The sequence below is a fragment of the Panonychus citri genome, unplaced genomic scaffold (genome assembly GCF_014898815.1).
Source record: "Panonychus citri isolate SS breed McGregor unplaced genomic scaffold, ASM1489881v1 Contig00138, whole genome shotgun sequence".
In the NCBI taxonomy this organism is placed as follows: domain Eukaryota; kingdom Metazoa; phylum Arthropoda; class Arachnida; order Trombidiformes; family Tetranychidae; genus Panonychus; species Panonychus citri.
In genome coordinates this window covers 3,826,760-3,848,694 of record NW_026515543.1, presented here as the reverse complement: position 1 = coordinate 3,848,694, position 21,935 = coordinate 3,826,760, and the positions used below count along the sequence as shown (strand labels likewise).

The window sequence follows — 21,935 nt, the reverse complement described above, 5'->3', positions numbered from 1 at the left end:
AAAAATTGATGTTATCAGTTGGAGAGTTAGACTGAAAATAAAAATACTGTGACAAGACTCTTCTTTTATACCACTTGATGGAAATAATTTCAAACATGCGCAAAAATAGATGTAAAACCAGTTTTCTTTAGCAATGAAAACGCCCTTTTCAATCTTTAGTTGTGCTTTCTTATACTTTTTCAACGCCTCTTTTTCCCTCTCATCTGCCTTTTGTGAAACAAAGACACGCCTCATTATACATGTTAAACCTATCTAAATACATGCATATGAATCCTAATTTGACCTTTTATCTTGCTTTTTCAGACAGATTATAGTCTTTCTATAAATAAAAGTTTAACGCAAATAATAATTTTTATTCTTTTTTATTTAGAGTTTTTAAAAAATCAATCTACATAGCCAAAAGGGCGTGTATCATTACCAATTATTCGTCTTTTTTCGGAGACTGCCCTGTAGATTTTCTCAAAATTCCGTGTTTCAACTGTATGTGTAAACTTGTCTGATACGATGTTACTTTGTGTTATGTTAACTCTTTGTTGGTCACCTCCTATGTAAGAATGCGCCATTTCAAGAAGTTTCTGTGTAGTTATGATGTCTAATGCCTTGGATGTGAGTCGTATCCCTTTTACTTTTATTATACTTTTAGTATCTTCTTGAGAGTTTATGACTTGGTATGCATAGTTTTTTGGGCCTAATGAAACAAAAAGATTACATTTCCAGCCAGGTTCAATCTCATCTGTCAATTGACCAAGATAGTCTCCGCATTGAATTTTCGGATCACCAGTTTTCTCTACAAACACAACTGAATCGGTGTCAAAATAGAGAACTCTACCTTGTCGATGTGACTCGATACGTTGTATCAAACGAAAAAGCTCTCTACGTGCGTATGCTGTGACAAAACTAGCGACTGCAATATTAGTCTTTCCAGGCGAAATTTTCTCCTTAGCTGACTCAATAAAACGATGTTGCAGCATAATAACTTCTTCAGAAGGTTCATGCATACCCAGAATCTCATTTTGCTCATCAGAAACGATACCCCATAGATCAGCGTAGTTTCTTACAAAGCTTGTTTTCGGTAAATTTGCAGTTTGCGCTAGTTTACCCCAAAAACTGTTCAACATAAGCTTTGCGATGCTTCGCCTTCCAGGATTCTTCTCGATAGAATTTGGATCCAACTCAACACCTTCAGCTGCTTTGTAGTCATTGATGTATTTTTGTTTATCGAATTCATTGGTAACCCATGAAGGCCAATCACTAGACTCTTGTTTTATTTTGAGCCACATTTTTACATACTCTGAAAAAAGTGTACCTGAATGTGGAGTCTTCCGATAATTGAGAACTTGATAGATCTTCATGATTTTATAGCCATATTTAACAGCTTCTTGGAGTTCGATGCTAGTCCAAGTGCTTGTCATAACTCTCTCCTCAGGTGAATGTGTGCATGATGTTTGAATGTTTTCGACTGCACACTTCATACACAAGGGAAATAATAACTTCTTGGATATTCTCATCGGCAGGACCCCAATGTTTAGCTTGGTAGGTGGAAGTACTTTACATTTGATGAATCCAAAGTAACTCCCGATATCTCGAAAATCTTCTTGGATGAGGAAAGGATGTCCGAGTGGATAGTCATATTCACGCAAGACGAATGGATATAATGATGTGAAATCTAAATATCTGATTACTTCATCTGAACTGCATTGATGAAAGAACTTGATGTTATTTGTTCTACCCCCATAAAAGCTTTCGCGGATATTTATTGACCCTACTTGTTTTATCTGATTGTAGTATGAGATACGAGAGCTGGTATATCTTTCTCTCTCATCAAACTCGTGTTCCCAGATCTCATGAAGAAGATAACCTCTATGCTGATAATATTCTTTTTTGAGCAAGACTCTTTGGTATAATGATTCAACCGTTAGTTCTTCGTCATTCATTGTAACTATCGTTGACCTATCCGGGTAGCATGCAGGACATCCATGGTAATAACATCCCCAAAATTCAAATACAGTATTATTACTTGGAATAAATCCGTCTGCGTAAAAAGGTCCAAGCCTCCATTCTCTTCTGATTTTTGTTCGAAGATCTTTTTGCATTAAATCTAACCACGCAGCGCCTTTAGTCGACTGTTTTCTCTCAGCATATCCTGAAAGAGGAGTGACTCCAAGGGTAAATGCTGGAAGCATGCGAGCTCTAAAGACCTCCATCGCTACTGAAGCTAACGTGAAACTTCTAGTTATTGGGTTAAGTCCAGTGATCGATTTAAACAAGTCAATGAAACGCATAATTGCTGTTTGAAGTATGAGGACATCTGATCTGCAGTATTCAATAATCTCAGTCTTAAAATTGAATACTGGGTCAGTCTTTATAGTCTCATAATACCATTTTTCAAGCTCAGCCTTCTGTGCCGGTTTGAGTGAGAGTGGGTCATAAAAATCGATAGCTGGAAACACTCCAACATAATGCTGATTTTCTGGTGTGTTGAACTTGTGTGGAAAATACCCCTTCTTCATTTCTTTGATGTTAAAGGATTTGCAGAGGGATGAAAGAGGCTGCATAAACAAACTCAAAGAGTCAATGAACTTTATATTCTCCATCTGTGAGTAAAGAATTTTTGACCCAGACATGATGACATTTGGGACTAGTAAAAATTTCCTTTTAAAAAAGTCTTGCATGATGAAATGACCATCATAACCTCTTTGATTGTGTGCAATAACCTTTATCTGGATGGCGGTTCTTGAGTCATCTTCAGCTGCAGTTCGAGGAAGCATCTTATCATAGAGATAATTACAAAATTCTTCGACACAGTCTGTTCCATACCATACGTGTTCTTCATCACCACACATTTCACAGTCTCGTAGGTTTCTTACTAAAGTTTTTTCATCAGTACATGTTGTGCACATTGTCCTGCTTATCAACAAATTCGGCTGATGTGTCAAGACATTTGTATTGTCTGTCTGGGTGATCTGCATTGACTCTATGTCATAACAAATTAATATCCATGGTTTAACGTCATCATCGATGAGATGTTCGAGGTTTCCAGGTTTGATATGACAGTAGTGTGGACTTGCACGGTATCCTACATCACATAAATTGCAAGTATAAACATCGCAAACATGATCGCCTGCTGTTGTGTCATATTGTACCCAACACGTAAGACATTTTCTAATGCGCCCACAAACACCATTCTTCTTATGTTGATCAAAGCAGTGTTGAGAATTCAAATCAACATTACAGTCACTGCAAGTAATTCTTTGGATGAATACGCATGCCTTGACTGAACGACATTTTTTACATGATCCTTTACAATAATGTGTATCTTTGCTGGTTTTAGCCCAACAATTGAAACAAAAATAGTCACAGTCCATGTACCCAGTTATTGATGTTATGAGGTTGAAGTGTGGTGGTTCGCTGTATTCTAAAATAATTTTATGTTCAACATCAGCACCGGAATACAGTTTCAATTGTGTCTTTTGATCAATAACCACAATTTGATAAGATGGTAGTAAGGCTTGAACCTCTGAAATTTTCTGTATGTCTAATGGTGAGCTGACATCTACTTGTATGCTCATGAATAAATTTGCAGCTAAAGCGACTTGTTTATTTTTCGATCGTCTCAAGCTATCCCAGAATTGCTTATTGTATTATTGCTTTACACATAACTTCATCGACGTAAGCTTTCCCTGCAGCGATTGCCATGTATCCGCACTTATAGTCATCGTTCGTAATCTGGAAAACACTTCTCTTCTTTTTCGCTCTCTCAGAGCCTGATAAGAGTTTGGATACCCTCGCTCTTGCTCCTCCTGAAATGCATTTGACTATTTGAATTTTTATTTCAAAAACTCCATCATCTAGGAAATTTCCTGCTGATTGTGCTAGTGCATAGGCTCTATCAAGAAACTCCTGTGGATTGAAGTTTTTCTTGAGGAATGAGACATAAAGTTCACGGTTTTCTTGCGGATTACGAAATGTTATAAAGATCCTGTCATTTGAATTGGCATCTTCTATCAGTTTGGAAACAAATCTTTCATAGGCTGTATCTATTGCGTGCGATAAGCGTGCAATATCAACACCGGACGAGCAGTTGTTGTTGAGTCTAGCGCGAAGAAGTTTGGTCATTGAATGGAAGTTTGCATTTGTTCTCCATGGCTGTTCATCTACAATCTCAAACTCTATTTCTCTTTCCCTTGGTCTTGATTGAAGAATAGAATCATCAGCTTGACCACCTCCCTGTTGAGAAAAATCTTGTTTAGATGTGGAAGTGGTGTCTTGAGCGCAAGTTGAACATGAGCTTAAAGAGGAAGAGGAAGACGAAGACTGTGAAGAGTTGCAGGTTGAACATGTATCGCAAGTTGAACATGAGCTTGAAGAGGAAGAGGAAGACGAAGACTGTGAAGAGTTGCAGGTTGAACATGTATCGCAAGTTGAACATGAGCTTGAAGAGGAAGAGGAAGACGAAGACTGTGAAGAGTTGCAGGTTGAACATGTATCGCAAGTTGAACATGAGCTTGAAGAGAATGACGAAGACTGTGAAGAGGGATGAGTTGATTGCCCTATATCTTGAGTTGAAAGACCGACATCATATTGTTCATCGGAAGTAAAATAGTGTACAAGAGGTGTAAAACCAAAATGGCTAGAATGGTTATCAGTATAATAAATAGTATCCACTTGTTTCTGAATTGATTGAGAAAGGATTTTTCCTGTCGCTATTTCATTAGTCACACCAGTAGCTGATAAATCTAACATACTAACCTCCTCTGCTTCTGTTTCACCTTCTATCCCTAAGTTGATACATATGTAATCATCATCTTGATTCTCCATATACATATCTAGTTCTTCTTCATCGTTTTTAACATAGAAGTTTTTACATATCTCGTCATCTTCGTCACATTCCATACAAGCATCAAGTCCATGGTTTATCGAATCATCGCTATTTTGGTTATCTGGAATCACAAATCTTCTGCAGATTTCATCGTATTCTTGCTCCATTTCTTCATTTAGAATTTGGAAGGCTCGTGTTAAGTCCATGTTAACTGGTGATAAAGAAAAGGGTTATTAAAAAAAACCTTCTATGATTCTCATCGTTGAAAGCTTTCCCCATAGAGAATACATGTAAAATTCCCCATAGAGAATACATGTAAAATTCCCCATAGAGAATACATGTAAAATTCCCCATAGAGAATACATGGTAAATTTCCAAGTTAAAAACTAAGTCGCTTGAAAAAAAAGTTTCATTATAACTTTGCTAGCCTATATTAATCAGCGCAGTGAGTTGGACTTGCAGCCGAAAATTTTTTGAGATAGTTTATAAAAAAAGGCGGGAAAATTAAACCCATAGAACCTCAATGGTAACTTAAATAGAGTAAAATAGAAAAAAGAAAGGGGGGTGGAGACTTTTTTTACCTTTTAAATGTTGATATGGTTGCTATGGTTACGGGTTACTATGGTTACTATTGTGTTGATTGTTAATTGTTGTTGATTGTTAATTGTTGTTGATTGTTGTTGATTGTTAATTGTTGTTGATTGTTAATTGTTGTTGATTGTTGATTGTTGATTGTTGTGATTGTTGTGATTGTTGAAAGTAAACTGAACGTACTTTCTTTATGGTAAATAGCATATAGTAAATGGTGAAGGATGATAAAGATGAGTGTTGCTATGACTTCAGTACATTTCAATAGAAAAGATTAACTCCCATTCACTTTCATTAGCTTCAATACATTTCACTGCTTTTCAATAGACTTGGTTTAAAAAGATTAACTTTGAAGAGATTAACTTGCAGAAGATTAACTTCGAGAAGATTAAGTTTCTTAAAAAGATTATTTTTAAAAAGTTTATCTCTTCCAATTTTCTCTTTTTTCATTCTTATAGTAAAGAGATTAACTTAAAACAGATTATAAGATGAAGATGATACTTCAGCTTCCAGTGTACTAACAAGTGAGAGAGAGTCTTTTGCTTTACTATGGGAGATGAGGAAGGAGCTCTACAGTGAGATGGAAGACAAGAGGTGGAGTTTAACGAGTGAGCATTTCTGAGTATAAAACCCAAGATCTTGAACAGTAAAGATTGTCAGTATTCATCTATCTCTTGCTCTTGCTCTTGCTCTTGCTCTTACTCTTACTCTCTCTCTCTCTTACTCTCTCTTACTCTCTTACTCTCTTACTCTCTTACTCTCTTACTCTCTTACTCTCTTACTCTCTTACTCTCTTACTCTTTTACACTCTCTTTCATTATGTCTTCTCTGCCTCCATCACCCTCCAATCTTGCTTCCCTCATCATGTCTTCGGCTACCTTTGCCGACCTCTTTGGCCCGATAGCCCCTGCTGCTGCTCCAGTCTCTCCTTCACCACCACTAAGCCACCATTATGATCCTTCGGTCGTGGCTCTTCGATCCCTCGACGCCAGTAGAAGGGCAGCCCTTGCAGACCCATACAGTCTGCAAGGGTCTGTTCCCTTGGCCGAGGTGATCAACCTCCTCAACTCTCTCCGTGTCTCTATTGATGAGAGTGGGGACCCTGCAGCAGCCTCATCTTATTTGGTGGTAGCAGCCGATCAAATGATCGACTACTATGGTGAGGAATCAGCCCCAGAACCTGAACCTGAACCAGAACCTGAACCTGAACCAGCATCGGCCACCATCACCCTCGACTCGACCAGCACCCTCGACTCGACCAGCACCCTCGACTCGACCATCACCCTTGACTCGACCGTCACCGATCCCAACTACTCCACCATCACTGATCCCTCTGTCTCCATCACCCTTGACTCCATCTCTTCTACTTCCCTTGGTCCAATGTCCTCCTTCTCTTCCATCTCTGACCATGAAAGTGACTGGTCTACAGTCACTGATCGGTCAGAGATTGGCTTTGAATCATCAGCATCATCATCATATTCACCAGCTTCTCCTGTTCCACTCCACTCCACTCCCATTAAGAAAACCCCAACCCGAACTCTCCCTATCATCCCTCAAGTTATTCACTTTTCCCCTTTCAAGAAGCGACCACATAATGACTCTTTCGAGCTCATTCAGTGTCCGAAGCGTATTCGCGTCATCACTTTGCTTCCTTCAAATAAAAATTAAATTTAAAACTTAAAACTTTAATTGTCTCTTCTTTTTTTTTTTCGGGTTTTTTTTTAACTTACCTTAATTGATTATAATCCTTTGGAACTTAATCACTTTTCTTTATTTCAGCTTTTTCCATTGGCTTTACTTAATCTTTAACTTTTCTTTTGAATCTTAGCCTTTAGCAATACTTTAGCTTTTTTCCTTCATCGACATTTGGTATTCACCTATACTTTCATTCACCACCCCTAACAACATTAAGCTCCTCCCTTTTTAACGTTTAGACACATCTTACTACTACTAAGCATTCAGATTCAACTCTATTCTTAATCAGCAATTAACTTAAATTGATCACAATTATAAGAGTTAACTTTTCTTTTAATTTCCTAAGTGTTTATTATTGATATTTTCTCAATTATTTAGTCGAAATCAAAGTCAATTGTTTGAATTTAAACATTATCTTGAAACTGAATCAACTGTTAATTGTGATGATCTTATTGTACTTTGTTTCTAGTGGTTTATTTTGATTGTTTAAATAGAGTAATAAATATTAAGTACGATAAAGAATCAATTGTGACAATGAATGGATAGATTTTCAAAGGGAACAATTAATTTTATCATTTCGAGGTATGAATTTAACAATTAGTGGTACTTTTGGTCTGATTGTGACTTCAAATTCATAAGGAATCTCATCTAGAGGTTTGGTTGAGACAATATGATAAGAATTAATCAGAAACGATAATATAATTTTCATCTCAATGTATGCGAATCGTTGACCGATACAAACTCTTGGTCCAGCGCTAAAAGGTATATAAGCATAGGCGGGAATCGATGAGATATTATCGATATCGAAACGATTAGGATTGAATTCATCAGGTTTAGGATAAATTGATGAATCTCGGTGAATCGTATAAATCATGATGGCGATGGTTGTACCATTTGGAACTTTATATCCATCGATGATTACATCTTCCTCCAATTCTCGAGCAATCATTGGTACCGGTGGAAATAATCTTAATCCCTCCTTAATACATTGTTCCAGGTAAGTTAATCGTTGAATTTGATCATAAGTAGGATTGAAAATATCATCACCAAAGATTGAAGTGATTTCAGAATAAATTTTATCCTGAACATTTGAATGAAATCCTAGAGAAATGAAAATAAAACATAAAACTTAAAGTAACTTACTTTACAAAGTTTAATTGTGATTACCTAATAGATACAGTGTCCACATAATTGCCGTTCCCGTTGTTTCATAACCAGCAAATAAGAAAGTATTAATCTCCTCATGGACACCATTCAAATCGATTATTGGTTTACCGCTTATTGCCTCAGGCTGAAGATGTTTTTCTAACAATAAATCAAGAAAAGCTTTTCTACCTTTATCCAGGTTCAGCTTGTGATCTTCACGATTTCTTTCAAATCCATTGCAATTAATGTAATTGTTGATTTTTCTTCGTTATTTATACCTTCGAGATTTGGTTGATGTTCATTGGCGTTAGAACGAGATTCTGGGAAATGGTCACTTTTAAGGCGATTGTTGGAGAGTTTTGAATTGATGATGGAATTGGTAAAGTTTTCAAAATTAGCGAAATGTTGAATGAAACTTTGACCCATTGGTGATTCTTTGAAAATCAGATCAGCCCAAAGAAAAGGATTATAAATACGTTGAGCCAATTCCTTGGTCATCCAAGTGACCGCTTGAACTATTAATGAACTTGGTTTTATTTGAGCCTCAGGCGATATTCCCATTGCTGTTTGACAGATAATGTCCATTGATGTTAAATGAATACAATCAACGATATTAACCCCTGATGAACTTTTTCCAACTGATTTAACCAAAATAGATGCATTGTTGACCATCAAAGGGATAAATTGTGATATAATTGTCGTGGTAAATGCTGGACCAATCAGTCGTCTTCTTTGTCTCCATTTTTCACCTTTCGAAGTGATCAAACCATCTCTCATAAATGGAGCAATTAACTTATAAAATCGACCCTTGTTAATATGCCGTCGACTCGACAAAATGACCTATGAAAAAAAAACAATATCGAAATCACGATCAACCTAAATATTAATAAATTGTTGATAACAATTAACTTTCTCTCCGAGAAAACAGAAACAAATCAATTTCTACATATCATTGTGATAGCTAATCAATTCAAGAGAAAACAAGTTGAATAATATTTAATTGTTTCGTTATCAGTTGATTAGTGTTAATCACCATTTTATAATCTACATTGCTATTAATAGTTAATCACCTCCGAGTTTCTTAACTTTGTTACTTTGTTTTTGATTGTAAACAAATTGAAAGCTACACAAGAATTTAGATTGTAATCATTAAAACGACCGTGACACTATCATTAGAATCATTTTAATCATGATAACATTAATTGCTGATTATTTGATCCTAATCACTGGTTTCAAAACTAAATCACAACCATTTGAATGATTAAATTACAATATTAAGAAATAAAAATCTCTCATAGGAAGATGATTGTCTTTCCCTCTCTGAATTTAATTGTAACCATTGTGAATTTGATTGATTTATAATATTATTTAATCAGCTAATCATGGAAGGCGAGATGATGATTTGTTATCGTATTCATTTCAGAATTGAAACTCATGAGAACCTCGGACTTTATCAATGATATCAAATGATATTTTTTCATGTTTAACATTCAAATTAAATTTGGTTTCGGGCGAGATCAAGATTAGTTAAGGTAAATACGATTTATAGAAGTTTAATTTTTTCCGTAATTTTGTTAACTGTTTAATAAAATATTAGTTACGATTGATGATTAATTTGTTTCTCGAACAAAATAATTTCCAATTTCCAATTAAAATTTAAATTTTCCAAATCAGATAAATGATCGCAAACTTTAAATTGTTATTCAATCGATTACGATTATTATTATTATTACATTATCGATACTAACAAAAGTCCAAGTGAACCTTAATCATGATTGGTTACCATAATTATCGTTTCATTGAATTATCTTAATTATATTGATTCAGTTCAGAGAGAAATTAAATGATTAATTATTATGAAATTCATTTATTCAATATATTTAAATTCAATGAGCAGTAACTTATCATAATTAACTGTGTAATCGTATTGAGAAATTTAATTTTACCGTTATCTTGATCTTTATCAAGTTAATTATAATTTTGTTTTGATTGTTATGAGATAACCACTGAACGTGTTTACAATTAAAGGTGAATATTAATTGAATATCAACAAGTTTTATTAAATCATCAATTGAAATTAATCGTAAGTTAATTTGTTGATTGTTACTTTTTTTACTTTGATTTTTATTGTTTTTCAATCTGAAAATTAACCATTGGCTTTGATTGTAAACAATTATCGATAATCAATGGTTTCCTATAATTTTTAAACTCATTAGTGATTAAAGTTAATTTGATTTCTAATATATTATTGTTCACCTTGTAATTTATTATTTATCATTATTGTTAATACAATTAAATTCAACTATAATCGCCTCGGGTTAATTGTTTGTCTGCTAAATTCAAATTAGAAGCGGAAAACTAATTTTAAATGTTTTAATGATTTTAAATTATCTTAAACTGATATTTAGCTTCTCAAAATTAAGTTAATCATCGCAATCATCATCATTAATTGGTTATAATGATAATTAACTAATCATCAACAATAATTGAAATTGTTAACAAGCTTGATGATGCAAATTTAAAGTAATTGCAATGTTTCAACGGCTTGTGCTTTGAAAATGATAAATGACAACAATTTAATCAATGATGATCTCAGTAATTAAGGATTGGTTGACTTTTAACTATCGAGATTAGTTGATTCATTAATTATCCATTGATACAATGTTATTATCATCTAATTACAACAAAATCCACTTTAATCATGATAAAATCAATGTTATTGATGAAAAATATGATTACTAACTAGTATTAGATTAGATTAAAGTTTTGAATAATTTTCGTGAAAAACAACAATTAACTGTTGATTGAATATAGAATCATATTTTTAAATTGATTAATTTGATTAACTAAAAGTTTCCATTGGAATCGTTTGTTAGTTTTGATTGATCATCAGAGTTTGATTGAGGTTTTAGTAAGTGAATTGTATTCAACAATTATGATTATATTGTTGATATTGAGGATAAATTGACTGAGAAAATGGTCAGATTTGATGAACAATTAGTTAATTTCACCACTTCAATTGACAGTTTAATTGTGTGTTTCACCTCGAGGGTTTAAAATTTAGGGAAACAATTAATTGCCTAATCAATGATATGTTTTACTAATTAGTCTAAATTAGCTTGAATGTGATACGATAAAATAATTTTCTGTCAAATTAATCACTCACAATTAAGCTCGTACAATAATTTATTAACTAACAAACATGTCAATTGATTTGATGATAGTAAATAATAAAATTTAGTTACCCCAATGACTTAAATAAATCATAACTCATTTGATTTAAGTAACTGTGAGGATCGTACATCATGAATTAAGTTAATTGTGGTTATAATTACCTGAGCTGATTTATAATCAAGACACCAAACAATTGGAAACCAACCGAGCCATAAGACTCCGATGCCGCTTTTGGCTCGATTGCGACGGGAAATAAAATAATCAGTTGTATCTTTAAGAGGAGCTAAGGTGAGGTTAATTTGATTAGAATGATGATTAAGGTTGATTGTGATCAATATAACGTTTTCTTACTTGATTTACTTTGATTAGTTGATTTGGTGGTAAAAGGTGAAAAGTTTTTCCAAGATGAACGCAGCACGAGACGGTAAAGGTCACCAAGGAAAAAATTGGTTCGTTCTTGAGGTAAATGTTTAAATTGATACACAAATCGGAAGAAATTAATTATCTTGGTTAAACTAATTGTAATCAGTACGATGATCGCTCCTTGGCTGATTAATGTAACTGTATTGGTTAACAGAGCAATTAGATCGGTGAAATTAATTGGCCTTTTCGAGCACATTTGTGAATTCATTTAGAAATCATAAATAAGAAACACTTTTGATACTTTCGATGAGGTCAATGATGATTACGAAGTCACTAATTAATTTGGATAATAATGAAAGTTAATACACAGAAGCACAATTAACTTAGATTATTATAAGATGGGTTCAATTGTTGTTTAATTGTTAAGAATTATCATGATCATTAGATGATGAAGTTTGGTATCAATTGACCATAAGTTGATTAGCCGATAGGTTAATGAATCATAATCTCTTGAAGTTGATTAATTAAGTGGTTAAAACAAAGGTAATCAATGTAAATTGATATAAACTAATCATAGAAAGAAATTAATTAGTTAATCAGGATGATCCAATTGAAAAGGTAAGTTAATCGTGAAAAATTAAAGGAGGAGTAACTCTGATTGTCCTTGTGAGTGTTAATTTTTTTTCATTGTCATGATGATTACTGATTAAATCTAAATTGCTTCCAGTAAATGTGTCAAAGACATGAAACTGATGATAACCTGGTGCTTAATCATGAAAGAGAGAAAGATAATTAACCCAACAGTATCAACAATTAACATCTTTTCGTTTCTTAATTTCTGTAAATTCAAGATTCGGGCAAATGGAAACTGTTTATGGTCACTAATTTGGCTCAAGTTCATCGACGCTGATTCAGTTAATGGTCACTCTTTTCCTGGACAAACACATCGCTGGACAAGATGAAAACGTAGGTAACCAAGGGAGTGACCAGTTAGATTAGCTGATTCTTTCAATTTCCGTCTTTGATTAAGATTAGACACTTAATCAATTAGATCTTTCGTTTTCTTCAATCAATCATTTAGAATCAACTATTTACATGTAGAGTCTATTAACCCATAGGAAAGTATTCAATGGAGTTTAATTGGTAGAAAAAGAAAAGGATCTTAATTTATATTGAAGTTCAATTTAGTTAATTACATCAATTAACTTTTTATTGGGCGATTATTTTTTTTTTCTAACCTCATGTTATAATCATATCTACGATAATGGATATAAGGCCTGAGGGCAATTTTTCATTTGTTTTTATATTTTCTTTTTACTCTATATCATAAATTAGGTAATCGATAATGAAAATAACTCGAGGCATGAAATTAATTTTAATCATGGAATCAAAAATCACCTAATTAAGAAGATAAATCAACTCGAACCAATGAGCAAATATAAATTAAACAAAATCGCACATTAGATTAATCCTTTGATCAATAGGCTGAAATTCAAATGATTTATTGGCTCTTTTATTACTTATGATAATTAAGACATTAAGTTAATTGTCTTAATACCTTTTTTTTTTACTTTAAACAATTTTATTGAGCGAGAAAATTAATCAAACTTTTACTCTTTGTTTCTGATGCTTTTTTATATGGTTAGATTAAATTTCTGATAATCTCACGATTAGATTAAGTAAACATAAGTCGATTCCCAACAATTAGTCAGCGATTAGCTTTTCCATTTGATGATTTTTCAATATTTCTCCATGAATGAAGATCCGATGGACATTCAAGTGTACTAATAACGGTTTCAGTGGTGATTCAAGTAATAATTATCATACTCATCACCATTTACGAGCCTCACTATCCATTAATCTATTAATAATATTAATCATCATTTGATCATCATTACAATCACTCAAACAATTAAATAAAAGTAGTGGTCAACTGCTTGACCAGGATTTAGATGAAGATTGAGATGATAAAGAATAGCCAATGAAAACTGAGCCAATTGATTCAGTAGATAACTCAACTGATCAACAATTAACGCCCAAAGGATTAAAATCATTCCTAATTGAAGATATTTTAAACTTTAATACAAAGAAAGACAATTTATCATCATCACTACAGTCATCAAATTGAACTTCATCTTGATCACCAATCATGCGAATAACATAATTAATCAAATTAAATCAAATTCTATTAATGATAATCATCATAATTGTGACATTTCCTCAGTAATCCAAGGGATTATACGTACATGGGGCACAAGTCCCGTTCCAACTCAGTCGATCTCATCCAAGACTCTAACACTAAATCTAAGATTTTAAATCTTAAACTTTTTCACCCGAATTTCGTCTCCATCTAGTGTCCGAAAATCGAAGCTTCATTAAAAGTTTTTCTGTTTCCAAGTGAACCACATGTTCATCGCTTCAGTTTTTTGTTTACATTTTTCTTTCTAATTTAAATTTAATTTCTTCTCATTATAATTAAAAATGCCTAAAGTTAAAGAGAAATCGAGTTCAGGTCGATTCGCAAGCCAACAGAGACAAAGTATCGTTTTCAATAAGGATCTTGGGCAACATATTCTTAAAAATCCTTTGGTGATTGATAATATGATTGAGAAGGTAAGTGTTTGTTTATATTTCTATTTCTTTTGATTGATATGTTTAAATTGTTCTTTATTTGTTTTATTCTTTATTAGGCTGCTCTTAGGCCTACTGATGTTGTTCTGGAAATTGGTCCTGGTACTGGTAACATGACAGTGAAAATATTACCAAACGTGAAGAAATTGGTAGTTTGTGAGATCGATATAAGATTGGTCGGTGAATTGGAGAAACGTGTACAAGGGACACCTTACAAATCCAAGTTGGACATTTTAATCGGCGATGCTTTGGTCACCAAGTTTCCCTTTTTCGATGTCTGTCTTGCCAATATTCCTTATCAAATTTCATCTCCTTTAGTTTTCAAATTACTTGCTCACAGGCCATACTTTCGCTGTGCTATATTGATGTTTCAACGGGAATTTGCTCAACGAATGGTAGCAAAGCCTGGAGATAAATTATACTGTCGACTATCTGTTAATACTCAACTTTTATCTCGTGTAGATATTATCATGAAAGTGAGTAAGAACAATTTCAAACCACCTCCAAAGGTAGAGTCTAGTGTTGTCCGAATCGAACCAATTAATCCACCTCCGGCTATTGATCTAAAAGAATGGGATGGAATGTTAAGACTTGCCTTCCTTCGTAAAAACAAAACTATCGGTGCAATTTTCCATCAGAAAAGTGTCCTCGAGTTAATGGAAACTAATTACAAAGTCTATTGTAGCTTAAAGAATATCAAAATTGAGGACAAATTCGACATCAAAGAGAAAATCGAAAGCATCTTGAATGAAAGTGGATTCGCAGATTCTCGAGCTCGAACCATGGATATCGATTCTTTCCTAACCCTTTTATGTGCCTTCAATTCAAAGGGATTTCATTTTGTCAAATAACTTTCATTATCCTTTCAATACAATCCAATACAATCCAGTTTATTAATTGTAAATACAAATATAATATCTTTCATTTTCTGTCCAAAAAAGGACAAGAAAAAGAGACGAACCAGATAATTTTGATTCTCTGATCCATTTACATGTATTGTACTGGATCAATTTGGATTAAATTAACCAATTGATGTAAAATTGTCCTAATTTTATCAATCATAACAATCCTTGCATTAGCCAAAGGTAAACTTCGATCATTAATTTCGGTAATCACTCTAGTATAATTGTAATAAATGCTAATATAATTAACGAAAGTTTTCACAAAATAGGGAATCTTGTGAATCGCAATTGGATTTGATTGTAAAATCTCATTTAAAAGAACTGGAACTTTGGCAAGAAAGTTATAAATCAAGTTCCATTCTTGATTACTTTTCAATAGACGAACATCAACTCTAACTTCGGGCAATGGTGTAGTTAATTGTTGAAATTTCCTTGTAATACCAACCAAACGAGCGTAATTATATTGGATAAAAAGAGCCTCCTTATATTTAGATAGATCTAAATTGTGAAAAGCTTTCGGAGAGATCGAGGTAATTGTGTATCTAAGACATGTTTCAATTAGACAATTAACTTGATCATCTGTATATTGTGTCTCTGATTGTTTGACAATAATTGATCTCCAATGATTTTTAATTTCATCGAGAGTTAAATCACTAATTATATCAGCGATTGGAATGAAATTAATCCATTTAAGTTGATCAATGGAAGTTGATGTTAATACACTCCAAGAGGTTATTGCTTTTTCTCCAATTTTCCAATCATTAATATGAATTAAAATGACAATTCTACTCTTTGAGCTTAATTGTAATTCACTTGGAATTAATAGTTGACTGAATAGACGGAGAAAAGACATTAATCTTGATCCTGGTTCAATGGTAAATTGTGATTCCTCTAAATCGTATGGAAGATTAGATTTGAAGGGGTCAATGTTAATTTCTAGAGGTGAACAATCATCAAATTGTAGTCCCTTTTCAATATCATTAGTATTCAATTTTTCATCATCACAGTAATTAAATTTTCCACACTCAGTAATTGTTTGCGTTGAATTAATGGTCTTTGTTGAAGCTCCAATGGTTTTCAACAGAGAGACAAGAGTTTCCTCAATATATTGGAATCGAAGGCAAGTTAATTGTCTTAAATTGTCTCTCATTGTATTCACAATTAAAACGGTTGATTGTTGACAATCATTTTTACTGTTAGATGGTTGATCAAGTTGAATATTGTTTGAAAGTATCAAAGGAATGGCAACTTCACGATTTACATTGAACAGAATTGATTTACCAGAGATACTGAATGAGGTCAAAGGTAATTCCCAAGTTTGACTGACCTTAACCAGAGTTGATCCAATTTGGTCAAGATAACCATGCCAAGGAGAGAAGACCGGATTAGATAGATTAAGAGTTAAATCATTTTTATCCTTAAATCCATCGGAAACAATTGACGAAACACCAACACAATCAAATTGTTTAATCAATTCACCAGCAAATGGTAAATCAAGAATTGACTTTGAGACTAACCATAGATTAGAAACAAGATTATCTTTCAACTGATTAATAAACATCTCAGGCCTTTGAAATTAATCAAAAATCTAGACAATTGATTTCGCAATTTTAAAATCAAAATAAAACAACAATTAAAAACCAAATCATCAGGATAATCAAACAAAACATTGACAACAATAAGACAAAAACAAATCCAAACATATGATTAACTTTTGTTTGGGTGAATCCATGGTAACCAAACTTGATTACATTCAATTTAAATTGACATTAATCAGAATTAAAAATCGAGTCTGAAACTAATTAAGTGTCAACCTTAAAATTCAAATAATCTGTTAATCAGTAACCATTTGAAATTTGTATCTATTGTCAATCATTATGCTTGAATGGAAATGGATGTGCTTTGATTAGTTTAAATTGTGATTAGTTGCAATTGATTATTCAGTTATCAAGAAATCAAGGTTAGAATTGTTGATTTTTTTAGTTCACTCAAAAGTACAGGTTTGGAAAACCTGATAGATGAAAATTTGATTAAATTAAAACTCGATTATTGTGATTAATCAACAGGTAGATTATTTTATTAGTTGATTTAGATAATTTAATGTCTCAGAATTTAAGATTCATTGATTACTAGAAGGAAAATATCACTTGGGGTTTAATCAAATTTCCAAGAAAAGTTTTTGAATTGATTTCTCTCTGTAATTATCATGATTATATTTTTTTGTTCATTAAAAATTATCAAAATCAATTAATTTACGTCAATCTTATTTGATTTTGTTGATTAGGTAAATACCCTTTGAGCTGATTCAGAGAGATTTAATTATTAACTATTTAAGGATAGAAACATGATTATTCAGTAGATACAATTGGCTGAGTTTCTTGAAGCAAAATTTCAGAACCACTTTTATTGAACGTCAATGGTCATAATCAGGAAAATTACCCATTAATCGGATGGTATTTTAATCGTTGATTGGTTTCTTGATGGTGATTAAATTGAAATTTTAAAATGAGAGAGAGAGAGAGAGAGTGAGAAATGATTCTCATTTGTTATAAATTGTCACAAAAAATGTAAACAATCAACAGTCAGTTTCTGTTGATGATCGTTGGAAGGTGTTTGTTGACCAATTCATCTGAGTGATTAACTATTTGTCTTTTAATTGTTTCAACCTAATTTGGTTTTATTATATAATCTTAATAAAGATTTACTTGTTGAAAAAATGGCTCCTAATAGTAATACCGACAACAATAATAGAATCGGAAGTGATCAGAGTATTGTTTATGAAAAAGATCCAAGTGAAGTGATTAATCAATTTCGATGCCTAATTGGAGAGAGCTCAATTCTGAATGTTTATAAATATGAAGATGAATTGTTACTCAAATTTTTACGATCTCGTGATTATAATTTACAAAAGACACTGATAACTCTTGAAGGTTACGTGAGTAAATTACACGATAGATCAGATCTGTTTACTTGGCAGCCGAAAGAGGCTGAGATCGCATTGAAGACTAACGTATTCAACTATTTACTTGACGGATCGACCAATGGTCAGCAGATTTTTTTCCTCCATCCAGGCCGTTGGAATCCGAGAGAGGTCACATTGGAAACAATCATTGCCATGGTTGTACTTTGCCAGGAAATAACCTTGTTAGATGAGAAAGTTCAAAGATCGGGAGTAGTGGTCATCATTGATATGACTGGACTTTCTCTTAATCATCTCTACAAATGTGGCATTACAAATGCCAAGTTAATCTCCGATTTGACAGAAAGATGTATCCCTGTAAATATCGTCAATATCCATGTAGTGTTTCAGAATTGGTTAACTGAAATGGCCTACAATTTGTTCAAACCATTTATCGATGAAGAATTGAAGAGGAAAATAATTTTCCATGGTTATAATACCGGTTCGATTCATCAATATTGTCCAAAATCCGTTTTACCAATTAAATATGGTGGAACTCACGAAGAACCTGATCTTGATAAAATGTACCAAATTTTGGTTAATGACAATCACAAAATCCAAGAGATTTGGAATAAATATAAAACAAAATTAATCGACGATTAGGAAAAAAAATGTAAATCAATTTGTAAAATTTTGTAATACAATTAAAAACAATTTCCAGTGAAATTGAAATATTAATAAATTTGCTAGAAGTTGTAATGATACGAGAAAAAATCTTCTCATAAACAAGAAAGTAGAAAAATAATTAGAATATACAATTAACTGGCAATCAAATCGAGATCCATTAACTAATAATTAAAAGAGAATTCAATTGAAATCATCCAAATGAATTAATTTACCAGGAAAAGTTAATCACCTGTTGATTTCCTCAATCGACAAAATTATATTCATACAGGTAAATGAATCTTTGATGGAAGGGAAAACCATAAAAATAGAGAAGAAAAAAAAGTTTTTCTGTGAGAGAAATTATAAAATCACTATTTATATTAGTAAATCACTTTGATTAGTGTAATTAACAGTCATCGAAGAAAATTCTGGTTCGAATATAAAATTCCAAGGTTAACATTAACTCGGTGTATTTTCTTATAACTGTACATCGAAAGGGTAGAGAAACTGGAAAATTTTATCATCATTCGAGTGGAAAGAGAAGATAAAAATGTTCAACTAACCTGTTTAGATGAATACCCTTGAATCAATCATTGATTTTATCATCTTCTTCATTATCATCATCATTATCTTCAGCGTTTACTACTAATTAATCCAAATGGTGGCAGTTTAGTTGATTGTTAATAGTTCAGGTTTGCGTTACTCAAGACGAATCTTTCACTCTTTGAATATCTTTGTTGATCCATCAGTTACTATAAATATTATCATCTCCTAATTGTGAACAATTAATCCAGTGATTGAAGCCAATAAACCAATTTGACTGAGTGAAAATGAAAGATCAGGTAGTAACTTCAACATGTGAAACAATTAATCCAAAGTCTTCATCTGAAAGTTTAAAACAACCAAGTGACGAGGAATTGAATGGATTAACTGAATTACGATCTCTTGTTGATTCTTCGGTAAAATTGAAACGATACAATTTATCTGATTCGATATTGTTGAAATTTCTTCGTTCTCGTAATTCAGTTAAAGAAGCTTGTGGCCTTTTAAAATCGTACTTTGGTCATATCACCAGTAAATTAGATCTATTTTCATGGGATGATCAAGTAGCCGATGTGATCCAGTCGCTCATTTATTATCCATATCAAAATCGTGGACCCAATGGTGAGGTAATAATTGGAATGGAGATTGGTAAATGGGATTATGGTAAAATTAAGTTCGAGACAATCATTCAGGCAAGTTTGTTCATTCAGGAATTTCTTTTACACGAGGAAGAATCTTGTCAACGATCGGGATTCATTTTCTTAGTTGACATGAGAAATGTTTCTCTTCGTCACATCTACCAAATGGGTGTGACCAACGCCATGTTACTGGCCACTTTAACCGATCACTGTATGCCCATTAAGCCGATCAATATTCACATTTGTTTCGAGAATCGTTTCACCAGTTTGGCCTATTCCATGTTCCGACCTTTTTTGTCCGAGGAGCTTAAACGACGAGTTGTTTTCCATGGAAATGACATGACAACTCTTTTCAAGTATCTACCAGCTGATTACGTTCCTCCGAATTGGGATGGAGCCAATGAAGAGCCAAAATTAACTGAAATAGTTGATAAAATAAAAAACGAATCAAATCAAATTGTTAAAACTTGGGACACTTATAGGAGCCAAAATTGATCACATTGGATAAGAAAACAATAGATGATAATTTTATCTCTGATTATCATCAGAAATTAAATTTACCTTTTTGTTCATTGTTCCAACATCAAAGTAACGAAAAGTTTAATGGTAAAAACAAATGTAACTCTTACAATATCTTCAAATCATTTTCCACTTACTTATCGTTAATCAAAAATTCTACTATTGAATCTCCAACAATTTATACTCCAGCCAATTTATTGCTCAAAATAAACTAAGATTGTCACAAAAAGATTAAAATTGAATCAACTCATCACAATTTATTTCCTTAGTCCAAATAAGAAAACAATAAAAGACAACAAATCACTAATTTAAATTCGAAATAAATACATTTTAAATTAAATAAGAACTAAATTTAATTTTAATTTAATGAAGAAAAAAGTGAAAAGAATTGTTTTGAAAGTTTGATTTTCGCCATTTCTTTTTTTTCCACCAGATGACGTTACTTTTTGTTCTTTTCTGCGCTGAGGGCATCTGGTGGTTTGTGCGAAAACAAATTTAAGAAGAAAATAATTTCATCTCAGGACCGTATTCAACAACCGTAATTAAATTTGAGTCTAGGTTTAAATCAGCTGATCACAGCTTTTGTGTTTGACCAACTATAATCAAGTCTTGATCTCGTATCAGATTTAAGTTTAGGTCAATTTAATTAGAGGATTAAAAAATCTTGTTTCACCAACCGAAATCATCTTCAATTGATCTCGGAAGTCTTGGTCAAAATTTAATCTTGGTAATTACCACGATTAACTTTTGATTATGACTTTGTTTTCTCATTTTCCATTCGAACTCATTTTTTTTGAATTTTTTTACATAAAAGTAGTTTAAAAAATGGGAGCTCTGGCACATAAAGAGAAAATAAAAAGAAAGAAAAGAACGAGAAAAGGAAAGAGAACCAGAACCAGAACCTACACTAGAACAAAAGTTCGAAAGAACAATTTAAGTTTAAAAACTTTTATTAAAGTTTAAATTTTTGTTCGATTTTGTCGAACAACTCGACAAAATTTTTAATAAGTAATTTGGCCTCAACCAAATGGTTTTTTAAAACCGAAATTTCATCAATTGATGAAAGTGATGGTGATGATTGTGATGAAGAAGAAGATGACGATGATTCTGATGGAGTTGAAGATGGAGATTTTTTTGGTGATGATGATGATGATGAAAATAGTTTTTTATTTTCATCCAACAGGATAAAAATCTCATCCAAATCACTGGATGAAAGCTCGAAATCCATAAGATTTCGAGCCTCTTCACAATCAATTTTATCGAAGAGATGCGATGGATAAACAAGTTTATCCACCTGGTACCGTCATCAGCATCAACCAAATTTTTCCCTCTTTCTCTCTCCATTCTTCCTC

General features: G+C 32.6%; 6 protein-coding genes across 6 annotated transcripts; 3 read left to right on the top strand and 3 right to left on the bottom strand.

Moving 5' to 3' along the window:
- Positions 1-383: 383 nt before the first annotated feature.
- On the bottom strand, positions 384-3,569 carry LOC128393714 (uncharacterized). Its single transcript, XM_053353929.1, has one exon. The coding sequence runs from the start codon at positions 3,567-3,569 to the stop codon at positions 384-386; it is 3,186 nt and encodes a 1,061-aa protein (XP_053209904.1).
- Positions 3,570-7,368: 3,799 nt separating this feature from the next.
- On the bottom strand, positions 7,369-12,652 carry LOC128393692 (cytochrome P450 4V2-like). Its single transcript, XM_053353904.1, has 5 exons — positions 11,774-12,652; positions 11,584-11,705; positions 8,527-9,088; positions 8,270-8,461; positions 7,369-8,203 (listed from the first exon to the last, which is right to left on the bottom strand). The coding sequence occupies exons 1-5, from the start codon at positions 12,051-12,053 to the stop codon at positions 7,653-7,655; spliced, it is 1,707 nt and encodes a 568-aa protein (XP_053209879.1). The 5' UTR covers positions 12,054-12,652; the 3' UTR covers positions 7,369-7,652.
- Positions 12,653-14,171: 1,519 nt separating this feature from the next.
- Positions 14,172-15,483, top strand: LOC128393085 (probable dimethyladenosine transferase). The gene is made up of 2 exons (XM_053353210.1): positions 14,172-14,398; positions 14,476-15,483. The coding sequence occupies exons 1-2, from the start codon at positions 14,267-14,269 to the stop codon at positions 15,265-15,267; spliced, it is 924 nt and encodes a 307-aa protein (XP_053209185.1). The 5' UTR covers positions 14,172-14,266; the 3' UTR covers positions 15,268-15,483.
- On the bottom strand, positions 15,399-17,035 carry LOC128393081 (uncharacterized). Its single transcript, XM_053353206.1, has one exon. It carries the CDS (start codon positions 16,877-16,879, stop codon positions 15,404-15,406), a length of 1,476 nt encoding a protein of 491 aa, XP_053209181.1. The 5' UTR covers positions 16,880-17,035; the 3' UTR covers positions 15,399-15,403.
- An 843-nt stretch (positions 17,036-17,878) lies between these two features.
- LOC128393155 (alpha-tocopherol transfer protein-like) lies at positions 17,879-18,981 on the top strand. Its single transcript, XM_053353284.1, has one exon. It carries the CDS (start codon positions 18,035-18,037, stop codon positions 18,878-18,880), a length of 846 nt encoding a protein of 281 aa, XP_053209259.1. The 5' UTR covers positions 17,879-18,034; the 3' UTR covers positions 18,881-18,981.
- A 337-nt stretch (positions 18,982-19,318) lies between these two features.
- On the top strand, positions 19,319-21,478 carry LOC128393156 (alpha-tocopherol transfer protein-like). Its single transcript, XM_053353285.1, has one exon. The coding sequence runs from the start codon at positions 19,714-19,716 to the stop codon at positions 20,557-20,559; it is 846 nt and encodes a 281-aa protein (XP_053209260.1). The 5' UTR covers positions 19,319-19,713; the 3' UTR covers positions 20,560-21,478.
- Positions 21,479-21,935: the final 457 nt, after the last annotated feature.

What these genes read in the sequence shown, in the direction of transcription:
- LOC128393714 (XM_053353929.1), bottom strand. Translation starts at nt 3,569, where the DNA reads ATGAGCATACAAGTAGATGTCAGCTCACCATTAGACATACAGAAAATT.
- LOC128393692 (XM_053353904.1), bottom strand. Translation starts at nt 12,053, where the DNA reads ATGAATTCACAAATGTGCTCGAAAAGGCCAATTAATTTCACCGATCTA. An exon ending in AACTAATCAAAGTAAATCAA is followed by an intron (nt 11,706 to 11,773) that starts GTAAGAAAACGT and finishes ACCTCACCTTAG; the next exon opens with CTCCTCTTAAAGATACAACT. An exon ending in GTGGACACTGTATCTATTAG is followed by an intron (nt 8,204 to 8,269) that starts GTAATCACAATT and finishes TCATTTCTCTAG; the next exon opens with GATTTCATTCAAATGTTCAG.
- LOC128393085 (XM_053353210.1), top strand. Translation starts at nt 14,267, where the DNA reads ATGCCTAAAGTTAAAGAGAAATCGAGTTCAGGTCGATTCGCAAGCCAA. An exon ending in TTGATAATATGATTGAGAAG is followed by an intron (nt 14,399 to 14,475) that starts GTAAGTGTTTGT and finishes ATTCTTTATTAG; the next exon opens with GCTGCTCTTAGGCCTACTGA.
- LOC128393081 (XM_053353206.1), bottom strand. Translation starts at nt 16,879, where the DNA reads ATGTTTATTAATCAGTTGAAAGATAATCTTGTTTCTAATCTATGGTTA.
- LOC128393155 (XM_053353284.1), top strand. Translation starts at nt 18,035, where the DNA reads ATGGCTCCTAATAGTAATACCGACAACAATAATAGAATCGGAAGTGAT.
- LOC128393156 (XM_053353285.1), top strand. Translation starts at nt 19,714, where the DNA reads ATGAAAGATCAGGTAGTAACTTCAACATGTGAAACAATTAATCCAAAG.